The sequence below is a fragment of the Leptonychotes weddellii genome, chromosome 2 (assembly GCF_054177405.1).
Source record: "Leptonychotes weddellii isolate Sample4059 chromosome 2, ASM5417740v2, whole genome shotgun sequence".
NCBI classification, from domain to species: domain Eukaryota; kingdom Metazoa; phylum Chordata; class Mammalia; order Carnivora; family Phocidae; genus Leptonychotes; species Leptonychotes weddellii.
Genome location: NC_138370.1, coordinates 178,369,320 through 178,382,391, shown reverse-complemented (window position 1 = coordinate 178,382,391; position 13,072 = coordinate 178,369,320). Strand labels below are relative to the sequence as shown.

At 58.3% G+C, this 13,072-nt stretch overlaps 2 protein-coding genes across 2 annotated transcripts in view; one reads left to right on the top strand and one right to left on the bottom strand.

The window, feature by feature from the left end:
- PDE6B (phosphodiesterase 6B) overlaps positions 1–7,657 on the top strand; it is a 31,228-nt gene extending 23,571 nt beyond the window's left edge. The window contains exons 6-15 of the mRNA XM_081813186.1: positions 1,241–1,348; positions 1,663–1,772; positions 1,968–2,055; positions 2,390–2,490; positions 2,720–2,827; positions 3,380–3,443; positions 3,769–3,843; positions 5,008–5,091; positions 6,335–6,491; positions 7,507–7,657. Coding sequence (XP_081669312.1) covers positions 1,241–1,348; positions 1,663–1,772; positions 1,968–2,055; positions 2,390–2,490; positions 2,720–2,827; positions 3,380–3,443; positions 3,769–3,843; positions 5,008–5,091; positions 6,335–6,491; positions 7,507–7,568 — 957 coding nt within the window. The 3' untranslated portion in view covers positions 7,569–7,657. The remainder of the gene's footprint in view (positions 1–1,240; positions 1,349–1,662; positions 1,773–1,967; positions 2,056–2,389; positions 2,491–2,719; positions 2,828–3,379; positions 3,444–3,768; positions 3,844–5,007; positions 5,092–6,334; positions 6,492–7,506) is intronic.
- Positions 7,658–9,207: 1,550 nt separating this feature from the next.
- On the bottom strand, positions 9,208–11,417 carry ATP5ME (ATP synthase membrane subunit e). Its single transcript, XM_081812837.1, has 4 exons — positions 11,240–11,417; positions 10,447–10,501; positions 9,760–9,858; positions 9,208–9,290 (listed from the first exon to the last, which is right to left on the bottom strand). The coding sequence occupies exons 1-4, from the start codon at positions 11,273–11,275 to the stop codon at positions 9,265–9,267; spliced, it is 216 nt and encodes a 71-aa protein (XP_081668963.1). The 5' UTR covers positions 11,276–11,417; the 3' UTR covers positions 9,208–9,264.
- Between the last annotated feature and the right edge of the window lie 1,655 nt (positions 11,418–13,072).

Sequence of the window (13,072 nt, the reverse complement as noted above, 5' to 3'; positions counted from 1 at the left end):
GGGGCTGTGGTGAAGGGTCCCAGATCCACCAGGGGGTGGGGGGCTGTGGTGAAGGGTCCCAGATCCACCAGGGGGGGAGGGACCATGGTGAAGGGTCCCAGATCCACTGGGAGGTAGAATTCGGACATGGTTGGGGGGATCCCAAATCCCCCAAGAGGTGGGAGAGATGTGGTCCGAGGTCCTAGGTCCTACAGAAAGTTTGGGGACAGCCATGTTCATTACAGAATACACACAGCAACTGTGCTTAGAATAAATGACTAAATGAATGTATCGATGGGTAGAATGATGGATAGAACGTTTGGTAAATGGTTGTTCCAGACAAGTCGATCAAGTGCATCATTGGGCCCTAGTGGGGTTTTGGCGTGGGGTGGAGAGGATATAGGAGCCCATGAGCTGTGCAGAAAGCAAAGGGCATCCTCTTGGTTTGAATGCAGAGAGCCCCGCAGAGGTCGTCCCAGGGAGGAGGGTGGTCCTTCCAGCGCTGCCCTGAGCCCTGCTGCGTTCCCATAGTTCCCTGGCTGTTGTGCGGTCTTCACCCTCACCCCTCAGGGAGCGTCTGCTTCCCCACCATGCAAGGAGGAAACCATGCTTCCTCATGCCCCCCTGAGAACAGGCGCAGCATGCTGGCATTTTCAAAAGAAATTTTGCTAAATACTAAAGGAAAACACAAAAGAAAAAAGTAGACAAATGATTAGTAGAATTTTTTAAAATTTCGGAATCATTTTCTGACACTAAAAATCACAGTGGAAGCAGTAAGACACTCCTTTGGCCCACATCTGTTGTCCAGAGAGACTGCCCTGCTGGAAAAGGCTCACATCCCTGGGCCTGCCCCTTGATCTCTGGACCCTTAGCCAACATTTTATTTCTCCATCGTCCATGCCAAGTGCCCACACATTGTGCCCCATTCAAACACCCTTGCCTAAAACAGACCTTTTCTTCTAGAACATCCCATGCCCCTTGCCTGGGGTCCTCCCAATTCTGGGCTGGGCAATAGGTTGGAGGCCCCATGAATGCTGGAGTTGTTCTTAGCTTTGACCCTGGCCCCCTCAGGCTGCCCCTCGTCCACCCCGCAGGTGTCAAGCAAGGTACCTCCCACCCAGGAGGGCGGTCAGGGGCCAGCAGTGACTCGCCGGGACAGGAAGGGTCACGGGGGCCTCGCGTACGGGAGCGAGCAGGCCTTCACACCAAGCTACTAGCATGTTTGGCGCTCAGAGCCCGTGTTTCTCCTGACTCCCCTCAGGTCCTGGTGCGGTTTCTGTTTTCCGTGAGCAAAGGGTACCGGAGAATCACCTACCACAACTGGCGTCATGGCTTCAATGTGGCCCAGACCATGTTCACGCTACTCATGGTGCGTGCCGCAGCAGGGGCGTGGCAGATGCCGCCCTAACCAGCCCCCCACCCGCCACCTGGTCAGGCTTGTGAAGACCCTCCTGGCCCTTGGGGGGGCCTCTGCGCGGGAGGTGGGGGCCTTCAAGGGCAGAGGAGTAGAGGGGGTGCCTCCCCCTGGGACCGGCACACCCCCAGCCCCGGCAGTAACGGAGGGCACCTGGGCGAGGCCCGGATCCCTCCCCCACCCTGCTTGCCCGCACCCCGTGGAGCAGGGAAGGGAGGGAGGGGGAGGTGTTAGCGGCACCGCACAGCTGTGGGTGCCCACGTCCTCAGACGGGCAAGCTGAAGAGCTACTACACGGACCTGGAGGCCTTCGCCATGGTGACCGCCGGCCTGTGCCACGACATCGACCACCGTGGCACCAACAATCTGTACCAGATGAAGTAGGCAGCACAGCTGGGTGCCCGGGTCGCTCTGAGGGAGACTTTGTGACAGCGGCCCAGGGAGGGGCCTGCGTAGAGCTCCCTGGGGGGTGCCCCTTACCTGGCGAGGAGGGAAGTTCGGGGGCCCCGAAGCCACAACCAGCCTCTCTGGGGGCTTCTGGCCAAACTGTGATTTTAATACAACCCCCGTAACAGATCCCAGAATCCCTTAGCCAAGCTCCACGGTTCCTCGATTTTGGAACGGCACCACCTGGAGTTCGGGAAGTTCCTGCTCTCCGAGGAGGTTTGTGTCCCACTCCTCACTCAGGGTATTTCTCCGTATTTCTGACTGACCATCGCCTGCACCTCACAGGGCGTGGTGACCCGCGAGCCAGGCCCCGCGGGGGCTGGAGGAGGGTCAGCGGCGATGGGTTGGATTTGAACTTGGAAATGCACCCACCGCGGGGTGGGGTGGCCTCAGGGGTCAGGCAGTGGTGGGGAGGGCGTGCAAGGCCAGCTGGGTCCGGTACCCACGACCTGTCACCTGCCGGTAGGAGCAGGCCAGCGACATGCCAGGGTCAGACAGACAGATCCTGGGAGGGGGCAGGGACAGACTGGGAACCTAACCCTTCCCGCAGTCCCTGAACATCTACCAGAACCTGAACCGGCGACAGCACGAGCATGTGATCCATCTCATGGACATAGCCATCATTGCCACGGACCTGGCGCTCTACTTCAAGTGGGTGGCCGCCCGGGGGGGAGGCAAGACAGCAGCCTGGCTGGGGGGTGGGGAGGGACCTGGGGCTCCTAGAAGACCCTTGCCAGCCCAGCGGCCCCGCAGGGCCTGAGCTCTTTGCCTCGGTTTCTCTCCTAGAAGGGTGGGTGGGGTTAGGATCAAGGAGGAGGGGGTGTCCTGCATGGGGTTAGAGGGTGGGGGCCGACTCTCTCTCTTTGTTCTTGGGGTTCAGGAAGAGGACAATGTTCCAGAAGATTGTGGATGAGTCTAAGAACTATGAGGACAAGAAGAGCTGGGTGGAGTACCTGTCCCTGGAGACAACGCGGAAGGAGATAGTCATGTGAGCTATGATGGGGGTGGGGGCGGCAGGAACCATCTCCGTGCTGGTTAATCCTCAAACCCCCTCCCCAAACGAGGAGACCCCAGGCCCCCGAATGAGCCACAACAAGAGCAGCTCATCTCTAAATGGCTTTGATAAATCGTCAAAATAAATGCTCCATCTTACTTGCTCCTCATTTTCAGGGGAGACAGTACAGGATTTGGGGTCAGAGAGTCCATTTCCTTAGTTTGTGGATTTGGCAATAATTTACTTATTCATGAACCTTCACTGATACATCTCCAAAATGGAGATTCAGAACTACGGTCCTCCTCCAGGCCTGTCCCAGAGGTCCAACAAGAAAAAATGTGTAAATCACGGGCACTTGGAGCTGCCCAATAAAGACTTGGTTTTAGTTTGTGGCGGCAAGGGGGAGAGGGAGGTCATGTATGAGGGGTGGGTTGGAGTGGGTGTGTAAAGTGAGAGGTCTACTACTGGAAGAGGTGCCCAGAGGTGGAGGTGGAGGGGAGGGAGGGAGGCCAGCCTGGGCACACCTGGAGCTTCATCTGCCTGCAGGGCCATGATGATGACTGCGTGTGACCTGTCCGCCATCACCAAGCCCTGGGAAGTCCAGAGCAAGGTCAGAAGTCATGCAGAGCCCCCACCTCTTGTCATTGCCTCTTGAGATTGCATCTAGGGGAAGCCTGAGAAGGGGGGACAGAACCTTCATTTGCAAGTAGTACTGAGAGCTGCCCCCTGCTCTGGGGCTGGGCTCGTGGCCGCCACATTGGAAAGCACCAATGTGCTCACCGTGCATCAGGCCCAGCCTGAAGAGTAGGGGTCCCAGAGGGTCTGGGGCAGAGACTGAGGGCACAGAGGCTCCTGGCAGGAGCCTCCTTTGTCAACTTCTGACCAAGTGATGAACTCCACAGGATGACTGCCTTTTATGTCCACCCCCCACCCAGGTTGCTTTGCTGGTGGCAGCTGAGTTCTGGGAACAAGGTGACTTGGAAAGGACAGTTCTGGATCAGCAGCCCATTGTGAGTGTTACTTCCAGAATCTTCTACCCCTACTGTGGTCCTTGGGAACCTCTGGCTTCTCTTGGTACAAACAGAGGACCCCTGGGGATTTGGGGGTCCCAGGACCTCAGTCTCACTTTGTGGGATCGGTCATGTGACATGAGCTGAGCGTAAATTTAGGTAGCTTGGGATCTGGGTAAAGTTGTAGAAAAAAACAGGGTTTGGATAAAGCTGTGAGGCTCATACAGAAATGGAAAGTCATTGTCAAAAGTGGCCGAGGCAGGCTGTGGCCCATCACCTGGGGCCTCCATGGCCCAGGCAGCTCCACAGTGAACCTCAGCCAGGCTGCAAGATGCTCCAGGAAGGCCCTCAAGTGGGGAGAGTACGGTGCCAGAGAAGGCCAGCTGCTGGAGTCCAGGGCCCACACCGTGATAGATGGAAGATGCTGAGATTTTCAGGCCAGCAATGTGGGGCCAGGAACATGCTGCTAGACCACAATGGCACTTGCATAGGATCCAAGGGGACGAGGACAGCATAGCATTGTCCAACAGCAGGTGGAAGAGATGGAAAGAGGGCTTGTTTTACAAGTCAACTCCAGTCAGTGGATAGCTGCCTGATCACAGGGTGGAGAAGGCTTTGGGGCCAGGGACAGCCTGCAGGAAAGGGTGTCCTGACCAACCAGCCAAGTCCCTTGGGGACAGGGCAGGCCTCTAGTTCCTGCATGGCTCACCGTTGCTACGTGGAGCTCCAGACAGTGGGTAGCTATGAAGGATAAACCTGCAAGGAACAGCTCAGGGGGTCTGGAGTATGTGGACACCAAGGATAGTCCCTCCAAGGGCATCTGGAGTTTGCCCCCACAGGGCTCTCAAGCCAAGTCTTGAGTTAGCACCATGGATAGTTCCCAAGGAAGCGGGAGGAAGGCGCTCAGGGGACCTGCAACTGGGGAGCATCATGGTGGACTCAGCCCTGGAACTACCAGATGGCTCAGAGCGGGGAGGGGCATCCTGGCTGTCCCCTTTCAAGGGCCAGCATCTATCAAGGCAGGCTAAGCCCCAAGACCAGAGGCTCCACCTTCATCCCATGGACACTGCTTCATCTGTGTCTCTGTGGACAAGTTCATCTGAGCTGGGTGGGGCTGAGTGAATCCTGCGGGCTCAGAGGAGGTATCTCTGCTCCCCCCACAAGCCAATGATGGACCGGAACAAGGCAGCTGAGCTCCCCAAACTACAAGTTGGCTTCATCGACTTCGTGTGCACATTCGTGTACAAGGTGAGCAGGGTGGTGCGGGGCCTGGCTAGGCTCACAGGAGGAAGGGGGTTGCTGGTGTGGGTTCACCCAATGGCCTGGCCTGCCACAGCCCCCATCTCCTCATCCTTGCACTTAAAATCTGAAATCCTCAGTGTCACCCCAAGGAGTCCCTTCCCACTTTCCCCTAACCAGTTCCTCAGAAGCTCTTCATGCTTTCCCACAGGTCTCCACCCTCTGGGAGGTCCTCCCACTCACCATGAGGTCTCACCTCACATGTCCCTTCCCCAAACCCCATCTAGGGCACCCCCACTCATGGCCTGCAGCTTATCTGCAGGTGCATTTGTTCAATGCCTGTGAACCCAGGAGGACAGGGAGGGGTCCACCTGTCACAGCTGGGAATGCCTCACCCAGCAAACACATGTTGCACATGAGTGACCAGGGAACATTGTGCCGAGGACACACGCACTGTGACTTCACAGCCCAGAGGACTGTTCAGGGAGTGTGTCGGGGGGTCTGACTGCAGAGCCCCTCCCAAGTGATGCCCAACATGCCCATGGGCTCCACTCCATCTGGTCCTGGGGGCTGTGATGAGGAGGTTGTCTGCTTCTGAGTAAAGTTACCCCTGACTGGACCAGTCCCACTCCCCACCTTGACCACCACAGCACCTGGGCTTCCCCTTACTGAAATCCCAGCTCCCTTTGCTGCCCCCTCAGTGGGGCTGTAAGTGCTGAGAAGGAAGGCGGGACCAGGATGGACATCCCAGTCCTGAAGCTCACAGGTCACAGCCCCACCACATCGCTCCCCTCTCACTGCCTTCCCCAAGTCCACCCACACACTCCATGGCTCATGTGTGTGTTTGTGTGTGCATGTATGTGTGATGTACGTAGAAGAGACCAGAGAAGGGGCTGCAAGACCGGCATGTCTGCCTGAGACTTCCCACCCCTTCTGCCAAGGGACTCCCCTTCTGCCATTGATATTTTCTACTCCATTCTTGGGGTCCTTACCCCACTAAGACCGTCTGTGCCCTCCCCATCCTCTCTTCTCTGTCTCCTGGGCTTTGCTGGGAAAGTAACATCTCAGTGGCCTTCCCTTCTCCCTCAGACAGGCCCCCTCCCAGGTTCTCCTCTTGGGTGAGTGGGGCAGGGTGTGGGGGGACAGGCTGGTGCCAGCAAGGGCCAAGATGTGGGGAGGCCACCTGCCCCAGCTGCCTAGGAACAGTCAGGAGTGTGGCCCGACTTCTTGATTCCCTGTCTTCCCGGTCCAGGAGTTCTCCCGTTTCCATGAAGAGATCCTGCCCATGTTCGACCGACTGCAGAACAACAGAAAGGAGTGGAAGGCCCTGGCTGACGAGTATGAGGCCAAAGTCAAGGCCCTGGAGGAGCAGAAGCAGCAACAGGAGGACAAGACAACAGCCAAGAAAGGTGTGGGCAGCGGGGCGGGCACATGGTTAGTCCCCACATGGAAGTGTGCGAAGGGACGGAGGTTAAGCAAGAGCTGACTCTGGCGGACAGGCCGGTGGCCGAGGTGCTGGGGCTGGTGAGCTGGGTTCCTCCCTGCAGAGGCATCGGGCCTGTGGGCGCAGTGCAGTCAACAACCCGGACTGCGGGATCTCCTTGTTCCTCGCCAGAGACTCTCATTTTCTCTAACCAAGTAGCTATTTGAATGTTACTTCCTTGATAAAGGGAGGAAACATCGGAAACTCTCAGCAGCTTTCTTCCACCACCAAGCAGCAGTTTTCTCCTAAATAACTTAGGAAAATCTCCACTTCCATCTACCCTCAGAAACCAAACAGAAGACCTAAGGGCACCCATCTGACTCCGGTTCCGGTCATGATCTCGGGGTCCTGGGTCGAGCTCCACGGTGGGCTCTGCGCTCAGCAGGGAGCCTGCTTCTCCCTCGGGCCCTCCCCCTTCTCGTGCACACGCGCACGCTCTCTCAAATAAATGAATAAAATCTTAACAAAAACAGAAGACCTAAAAAAAGAAATTAAGTGAGCTGAGTCAAGCGTACATGACATCTTTCCCTGTACTGTGTCAGAGCCTTTGTTTACCTGCTCACCCCCCACCACTGCGTCCCCTTGTGGGAATGTGGCTCACGTGGCCTCATCGTGAGGGGCCGGCACACCCCCCAGATGGAATCCCTGATGTTGTTGCCATGGTATTTGCCCGTGCATGGCCACTTCAGCCCTGGGACTTTTGTTGCTATTTCCTGCTGTGGGGAGGAAACCGATGTCCGGACGGTTCTGGGCTTGAGGGGGCCAGAACTGAAAGTGTCACAAGAACAAGATAAGAAAGGCTGAGCCCTGGCTAGGCTAATCGGCTTAGGCTGACCGCAGGTCCCACACTCTGCCCTTCCTCCCACGGGGCTGGCTGAGGACACTGGGCAGAAGGCGCGAGGCCAGTGCACAGTCCTCTCACCATCTTGTTTCTCTTGCAGCGGGCACGGAGATTTGCAACGGCGGCCCCCCACCCAAGTCTTCGACCTGCTGCATCCTGTGAGCCGCTGTGTGTTCTGATGGCGCCCCAGTCCATTCACCCGCTGGGACTCCACCTCTGCTTGCTACAGGTTAAGAAGCCCAAGAAAATGACTGAAGACAATTTTGGGTATTTTGAAATTTTTTTAAGATTTATGTTTTTATAAACTAAAGTCAACTATGAATAAACAGTTTACCGTACTTCACACTCATCCATCTTTTGGGTACACAGCAATACCAGAGATGTTTGGAAAGGGTCTGTGAACTGCGAGTCGGAAAGCTCTGGGTGGGATCCCCAACTGCACATGTATTTATGTGTATACGGGTCGATGAGATACAAAGATGCTGTTGGCTGTCTGGTTGGGAGGAAATATGACCAGAAATTCAGAATAAAATAAAAAGAAAACAAGTTGCCCTTTTCTTTAATACAGCAGAAATTATGGTGGAGGGCACATCACGTAGGACCCATCAGAAAATTCTGCCAAAAGGTCAAGGCCAGGAGTGACCTGCGCAAAAACACGTGCAACAGCCCTCTGCATGGAGTCGGGGGAGCACACTGCCGTGGCTGGGGTCTGCCCAAGTCCCGTACAAGTGAGGGTGCCCTTTGTTTGTGCACCAGCACAGCGAGACCCAAACGCACGACTCACACGTGAAATGGGTACTAAGTATCTGGTGGAGGTTAAGGACTGTTAAAGTCCTGATAATGTGAGCTCCAAATCGTTTGTTCCCGACACTGCACTTAACCCCACAGCAAACTCCTCAGCTGCCTGATTAGACTGGTTGCGGAAAGGCCAGTTCAGATGCCACTCAAGCCCGCCTCCAGAGCTCCTGAGCTCCTGGGCAGGTGGTGAGGGGAGAATGGGGAGGGGGGAGCCACCCCCCACAGCCGTCCAGTCACAGGAAAGAGGCAGTTCGCATCTCAGTGGGGACACCTGATGACAGTCCATGATTAGGGCCAGGCCATCCTCCCAAGGGACTCCGCACCAGCCAACCGGAAGGAACTGAGCTGGGCTCACTCAACCTTCACCAGAACTAAAACCAAGGGTTTAAAGTGCTTATCCGCTGCTTCTCATCTGCCCCCTCACATTTGCAAATGAATTCACTTTATCAACAAAACTTGGGCTCAGGGAAATTTGCTCAAGGCCTGGGGCTAGGAAAGAGCACATGCCAACACCAGGCCTCAGAGGCTGGAAGAGCACAGCAAGGAGGGGCAGAACCTGGCTGTCAGCTCAGCAAGAGCCCAAGCCCACTACAGAGCTTTATGCAGCACCCCAGCCTGATCCCCAAAAGCCCACGGTCCTTCCTTAGGGGTCCTTCCTTAGGGTCGAGGGGAGGGCTCCTGACAGGGGGATGAAGATCCAGGTCCCCGGCATTTGCACGGCCCATCAAGGGTCTGGGCTCACTGAAGACCAAGCAGCAGCCGCAATACCCAAGCTGGCTGTGTGGGGTTTAAACTGCTCCCTTTGGGCGTCCCCAGTCAGACACCCCAGAGAACAGGTGACAGAATTTCTGTGTTCCCGGCCCGTCTGTGCACTGCCCTCTGGGTCTGTGATAGGTGCCCAGTTCTTCTGAAACCCACTCCCCATCCCCACCCCACAGAAATGGAGGACAGAGCACAACTGCTGAGCTGGAGTCCGGAAATCAGACAACTGGCGACAAAAAAGGAGAGCATCAAACACAGAAAGCTTTATTCATCCACACCATTCCAGAGAAAGGCAGGCTCACTTTAGTATGCTGTCGTCTTGGGCTGAAAGGTTCAAAGGAAAACACTCGTGTTATTACACGCTCAGGCAATCCAAAAGGACTACTTCACATGTTCAGTGCTCAACAACCCAGGATCTAGCTACAGTGGAGAGCCCGACCATGCTCTGCCTCAACTCTTGTCCCTGCACACTGACTGCAGCCTGCCACAGCACTCAGTGGGGGATGCGTACCTGGTTCCAGTCCTGTGGGCCCCTCTGAGGGTGGCACATTCCCAGACAACTAACCTCCAAGGCCTAGGGACCTGGTGGGCCTTGCCCAAGGCAAGGTGTCACCGTGTCCCCCAACATCCACGGCCCTGCTGCATCTCTCCCTCCCGCAGAGGACCCACTGGCCAGTGCTGGAAGAAAGGAGGCAGCTCCTAACCCCCACTGTGGGGTTCACCTGAAGCAGCACCTGTATGTTTCTCAAGTCTGGGCAGAGGACAAGGCCGTAAGATGCAGTAACTCCAGTACCTTCTGCCAGTTCTCTCTCAATCCGTTTCCGTTCATCCTGCTTCTTTTTCTCCTCAGCGGCTATCCTCCTCTCCTCTTCTGCCCGAGGTTTCAGGTAACCTGTGTAAGGAAAGCATGAAGATGGGAAGGTACTTTCAGTGTCTTCACCAAAACGCTGCATAAAAGGAATTCAGTGCACGTGAATGCCTGATGCATGTGCTCTCCATTCTTTTCCTTCCCCGTGGATTAAGGCCTGACTTTCCCTGCTCAGCAAAGAGCCCAACCCAGAGGGCAGCTGCAGGGCCCCGCCTACCAGCACCCGAGACGCCCCACCAGATGCCCCACCACCTCCCCGCCCTTCTCTGCTCGGCAATCGAGGCCACCAGAGGCTGCTCGCGTCTGACCGCAGCACTCCTCCAACACCCACTTGGCACCCCAATTTTCAACAAGAACTAGCCGTTTTCCAGCTCCCGGGGGGTGCCCAGCATCAGAATGCACTTTGGGTCCTGACCATCTGCGCTAATCCCAAAGCAACCGCCCCGCTCAGGGGTCAAACTCACTCGGGTTTCTGGGGCTGGGGCCTCCCAACCCTGCCCCCTTTCTTGCCCTTCGCTGGGGCTTAGTAGATGGCTCTGGGGAGCCCCCCTGGCTCTGAGAAGACCCAGTGCCACCCCTGCCTTGGGCCAAGACAGCGGCGCGGTCACTCACTGTAGCGCTTGGCTCCATAGGCCACGCCGAGGAACAGGGCGGAGTAGCGGCCAAGCTGCGGGCAAAAGACGGTCAGAGGCGGGGCAGGAGGGTGCGGGAAGCGGGGGGGGAGTCCCGGGAGCGCGGGGCCTGGGGGGGATCCCCAGCCCGCGAGGTCGGAGAGCGCAGGGAGGCAGTCCCGGCAATGCGGGGACTGGGGAGGGAGTTCCCAACCTGCGGGGTCGGGCGGACAGGCGGTCCCCAGAGCGCGGGGACGGGGGGCGCAGGGGTTCCCGGGAGCGCGGGGACTGGGGAGAGAGTTCCCAGCCCGCGGGGTCGGGGGACGCAGGGGGGTCCTGGGAGCGCGGGGACTGGGGGCGCAGGGGTTCCCGGGAGCGCGGGGACTGGGGAGAGAGTTCCCAGCCCGCGGGATCGGGGACGCAGGGCGGGAGTCCCGGGAGCGCGGGGACTGGGGGCGTTCCCAGCCCGCGAGATCGGCGGAGCAGGGCGGGGGTCCTGGGAGCGCGGGGAGTGCGGACCCGGGCGCGGGTTCCCGGGAGGGGATTCCCAACCCGCGGAGTCGGGGGCGCGGGCGGTGCGGACGGGGGCGCGGGTCCCGGGAGCTCAGGGAGTAGGGACGCGGGCGCGGGTCTCGGGGAGGGGGTTCCCAGCCCGCGGGGTCGGGGGTGCAGGGCGGAGGTCCCGGGAGCGCGGGGAGTGGGGGGGTCGCATCCGCGGGGGCGCGGGTCCTGGGCTCTCTGGGGTCGTGCACGCGGAGCCGAGCACCCGGCGACGGCCGCAAAGCCTAGTTCACCTTGATGAGCGGGGAGACTGGCACCGGCGGCACCATCTTGTCCGTAACCTTCACGCCGGAAGCACAATCTGAGGAGGACGCTGCAAGGGCCCAGAAAGCTGCGGAGACGTAAAAGCGTACAAGGGCGAACGCATGCGCCGTCGGCGGCGAACAGAAGCAGGACGGCGCCCCCCGGTGGACGGAGGTGGAACAGCATGCGCCCGCTCGGGGCGGGGACCACACCGGGCGCGCGGCTCGGCATCAGCTGCGCATGCGCGATTGCGGGAGAAGCAGGTGTCGGCTGGGCGGCGGGGGTGGGTTTTGCGCAGGGTGTAAAACCCGGCCTACCCTCATGTTCCCTGCAGCCTCTGACGTTGTCAGGCCAGGTTGAGCACCAGTGGAGCCCGCCCATTATAGGTCCAAATATTTGAAAAATATAAGTCAGTCTCACAAAGTGTAAAGTAGGTGGCTCTCTATCCTCCTGCAGTGCCTGGGCTCTCCTGTCAGGGCTGGCGAGTCGGGAAAGGAGCCCCCACTCCCGCCCCGCGGCTGGAGAGGCCCACGGTCACCCCAGGTCAGCTGCCATGACCGCCCAGGAAGGGCCCATGGTCCGGAAAGGGGTTCGAGGTTTGGGGCTGGGAATCCAGGGTCCAGGGACTGTGCGTGACCTTAGTGCAGGCCTCCTTGCCCCAGGCCTCTCACCCAGGGGAGGGGAGGGGTTGTGGCCAAGCCCTCTGGACTCAGGCCAGGCTTATCATGGTGGCCTCAGAACTTCTTCCTGGGACGGCGCTGCCTCAGATGCCCCTTACAGGTCCCCTTGCCCGCAGTCTCAGTCCTCCAGCAGAGCCGAGTTTCCTCACTGCAGGAGCCTCTCCAGCGCAGGGGTCTGGAGTCTTCCTGGGAAGAGCACCCTAGTAGAGCCTGCTCCCTGACTCCTGCCCTGGGGACCCTGCAGTCCCAAGCTCCAAGGTCCACCTCAACCAGGGCCTCAGGAACCACTGAGCCCCCAGATGGGCCCTCCTTCTCTCACTTCTGCTACTCACCGTGGGTGGGGGTAGGAGGCCACACCTGTGAGTTACTCTGTCCCACTTCTGTGGTTAGCTCTGGCAAAGACATACCAGGTCACCCACAGGTGTGCAGAGGGGCTACCCAAAGATGGAGCGGTGGTGGCCAGACAGCTTCCCAACTGTGTTGGCTGTGCAGACACATGGTTCCCAAAACAACCAGGTGTGTGTTGGGGGTGGGGGGTGGTCTGGAAGGAGGACCATTCATCCCCTGGGCCCTGCACTGCTCCAGAAAGAAGCTCCCTGAGAACCAGAGCTCGGGGCTCACTAGGGCCCCCGGTATGCCAGAGGGGAGCCCACTTTTCCTTAGTCTCCCAAACCCTCCGGTTTCCAAAGAGAGCTTAATGATAAATCTAAAGAGAATGGAATGCAGAGATGAAAACTGCAGGGCACAAAGCAGTTGCTCAGTAAATCTGCATGGAAGGGAGGTTCTTCCAGCCTCCTCCAGGGTCCTGGGCAGAGCCTACTTGCTCTGCAGCTTGCTCTGGAGTCCTGGCTCTAGCCCTCCGGCTGGGAAACTGGAAAATCACCTGTGTTCCTTCCTGGGCTGAGGGTGGGAACAGGGAGGCCCATCCTATAGGGCCACCAGGCCCTTCTCTGAGCTCTCTGAGGATCCCTGCCTGATGCCATCCACTGGTGCCTCTGCCAGGCCTGGGGTTGGGGGAAGTCCTTCCCAAGCCCCCTCATTACTCCCTGAGGAAGCTGTAAACACACACTGACCCCACAGGACACAAAATAAACCTCTTCAACCAACATGCCATGTGGTAATGCTGAGTGCACACCCCCCACT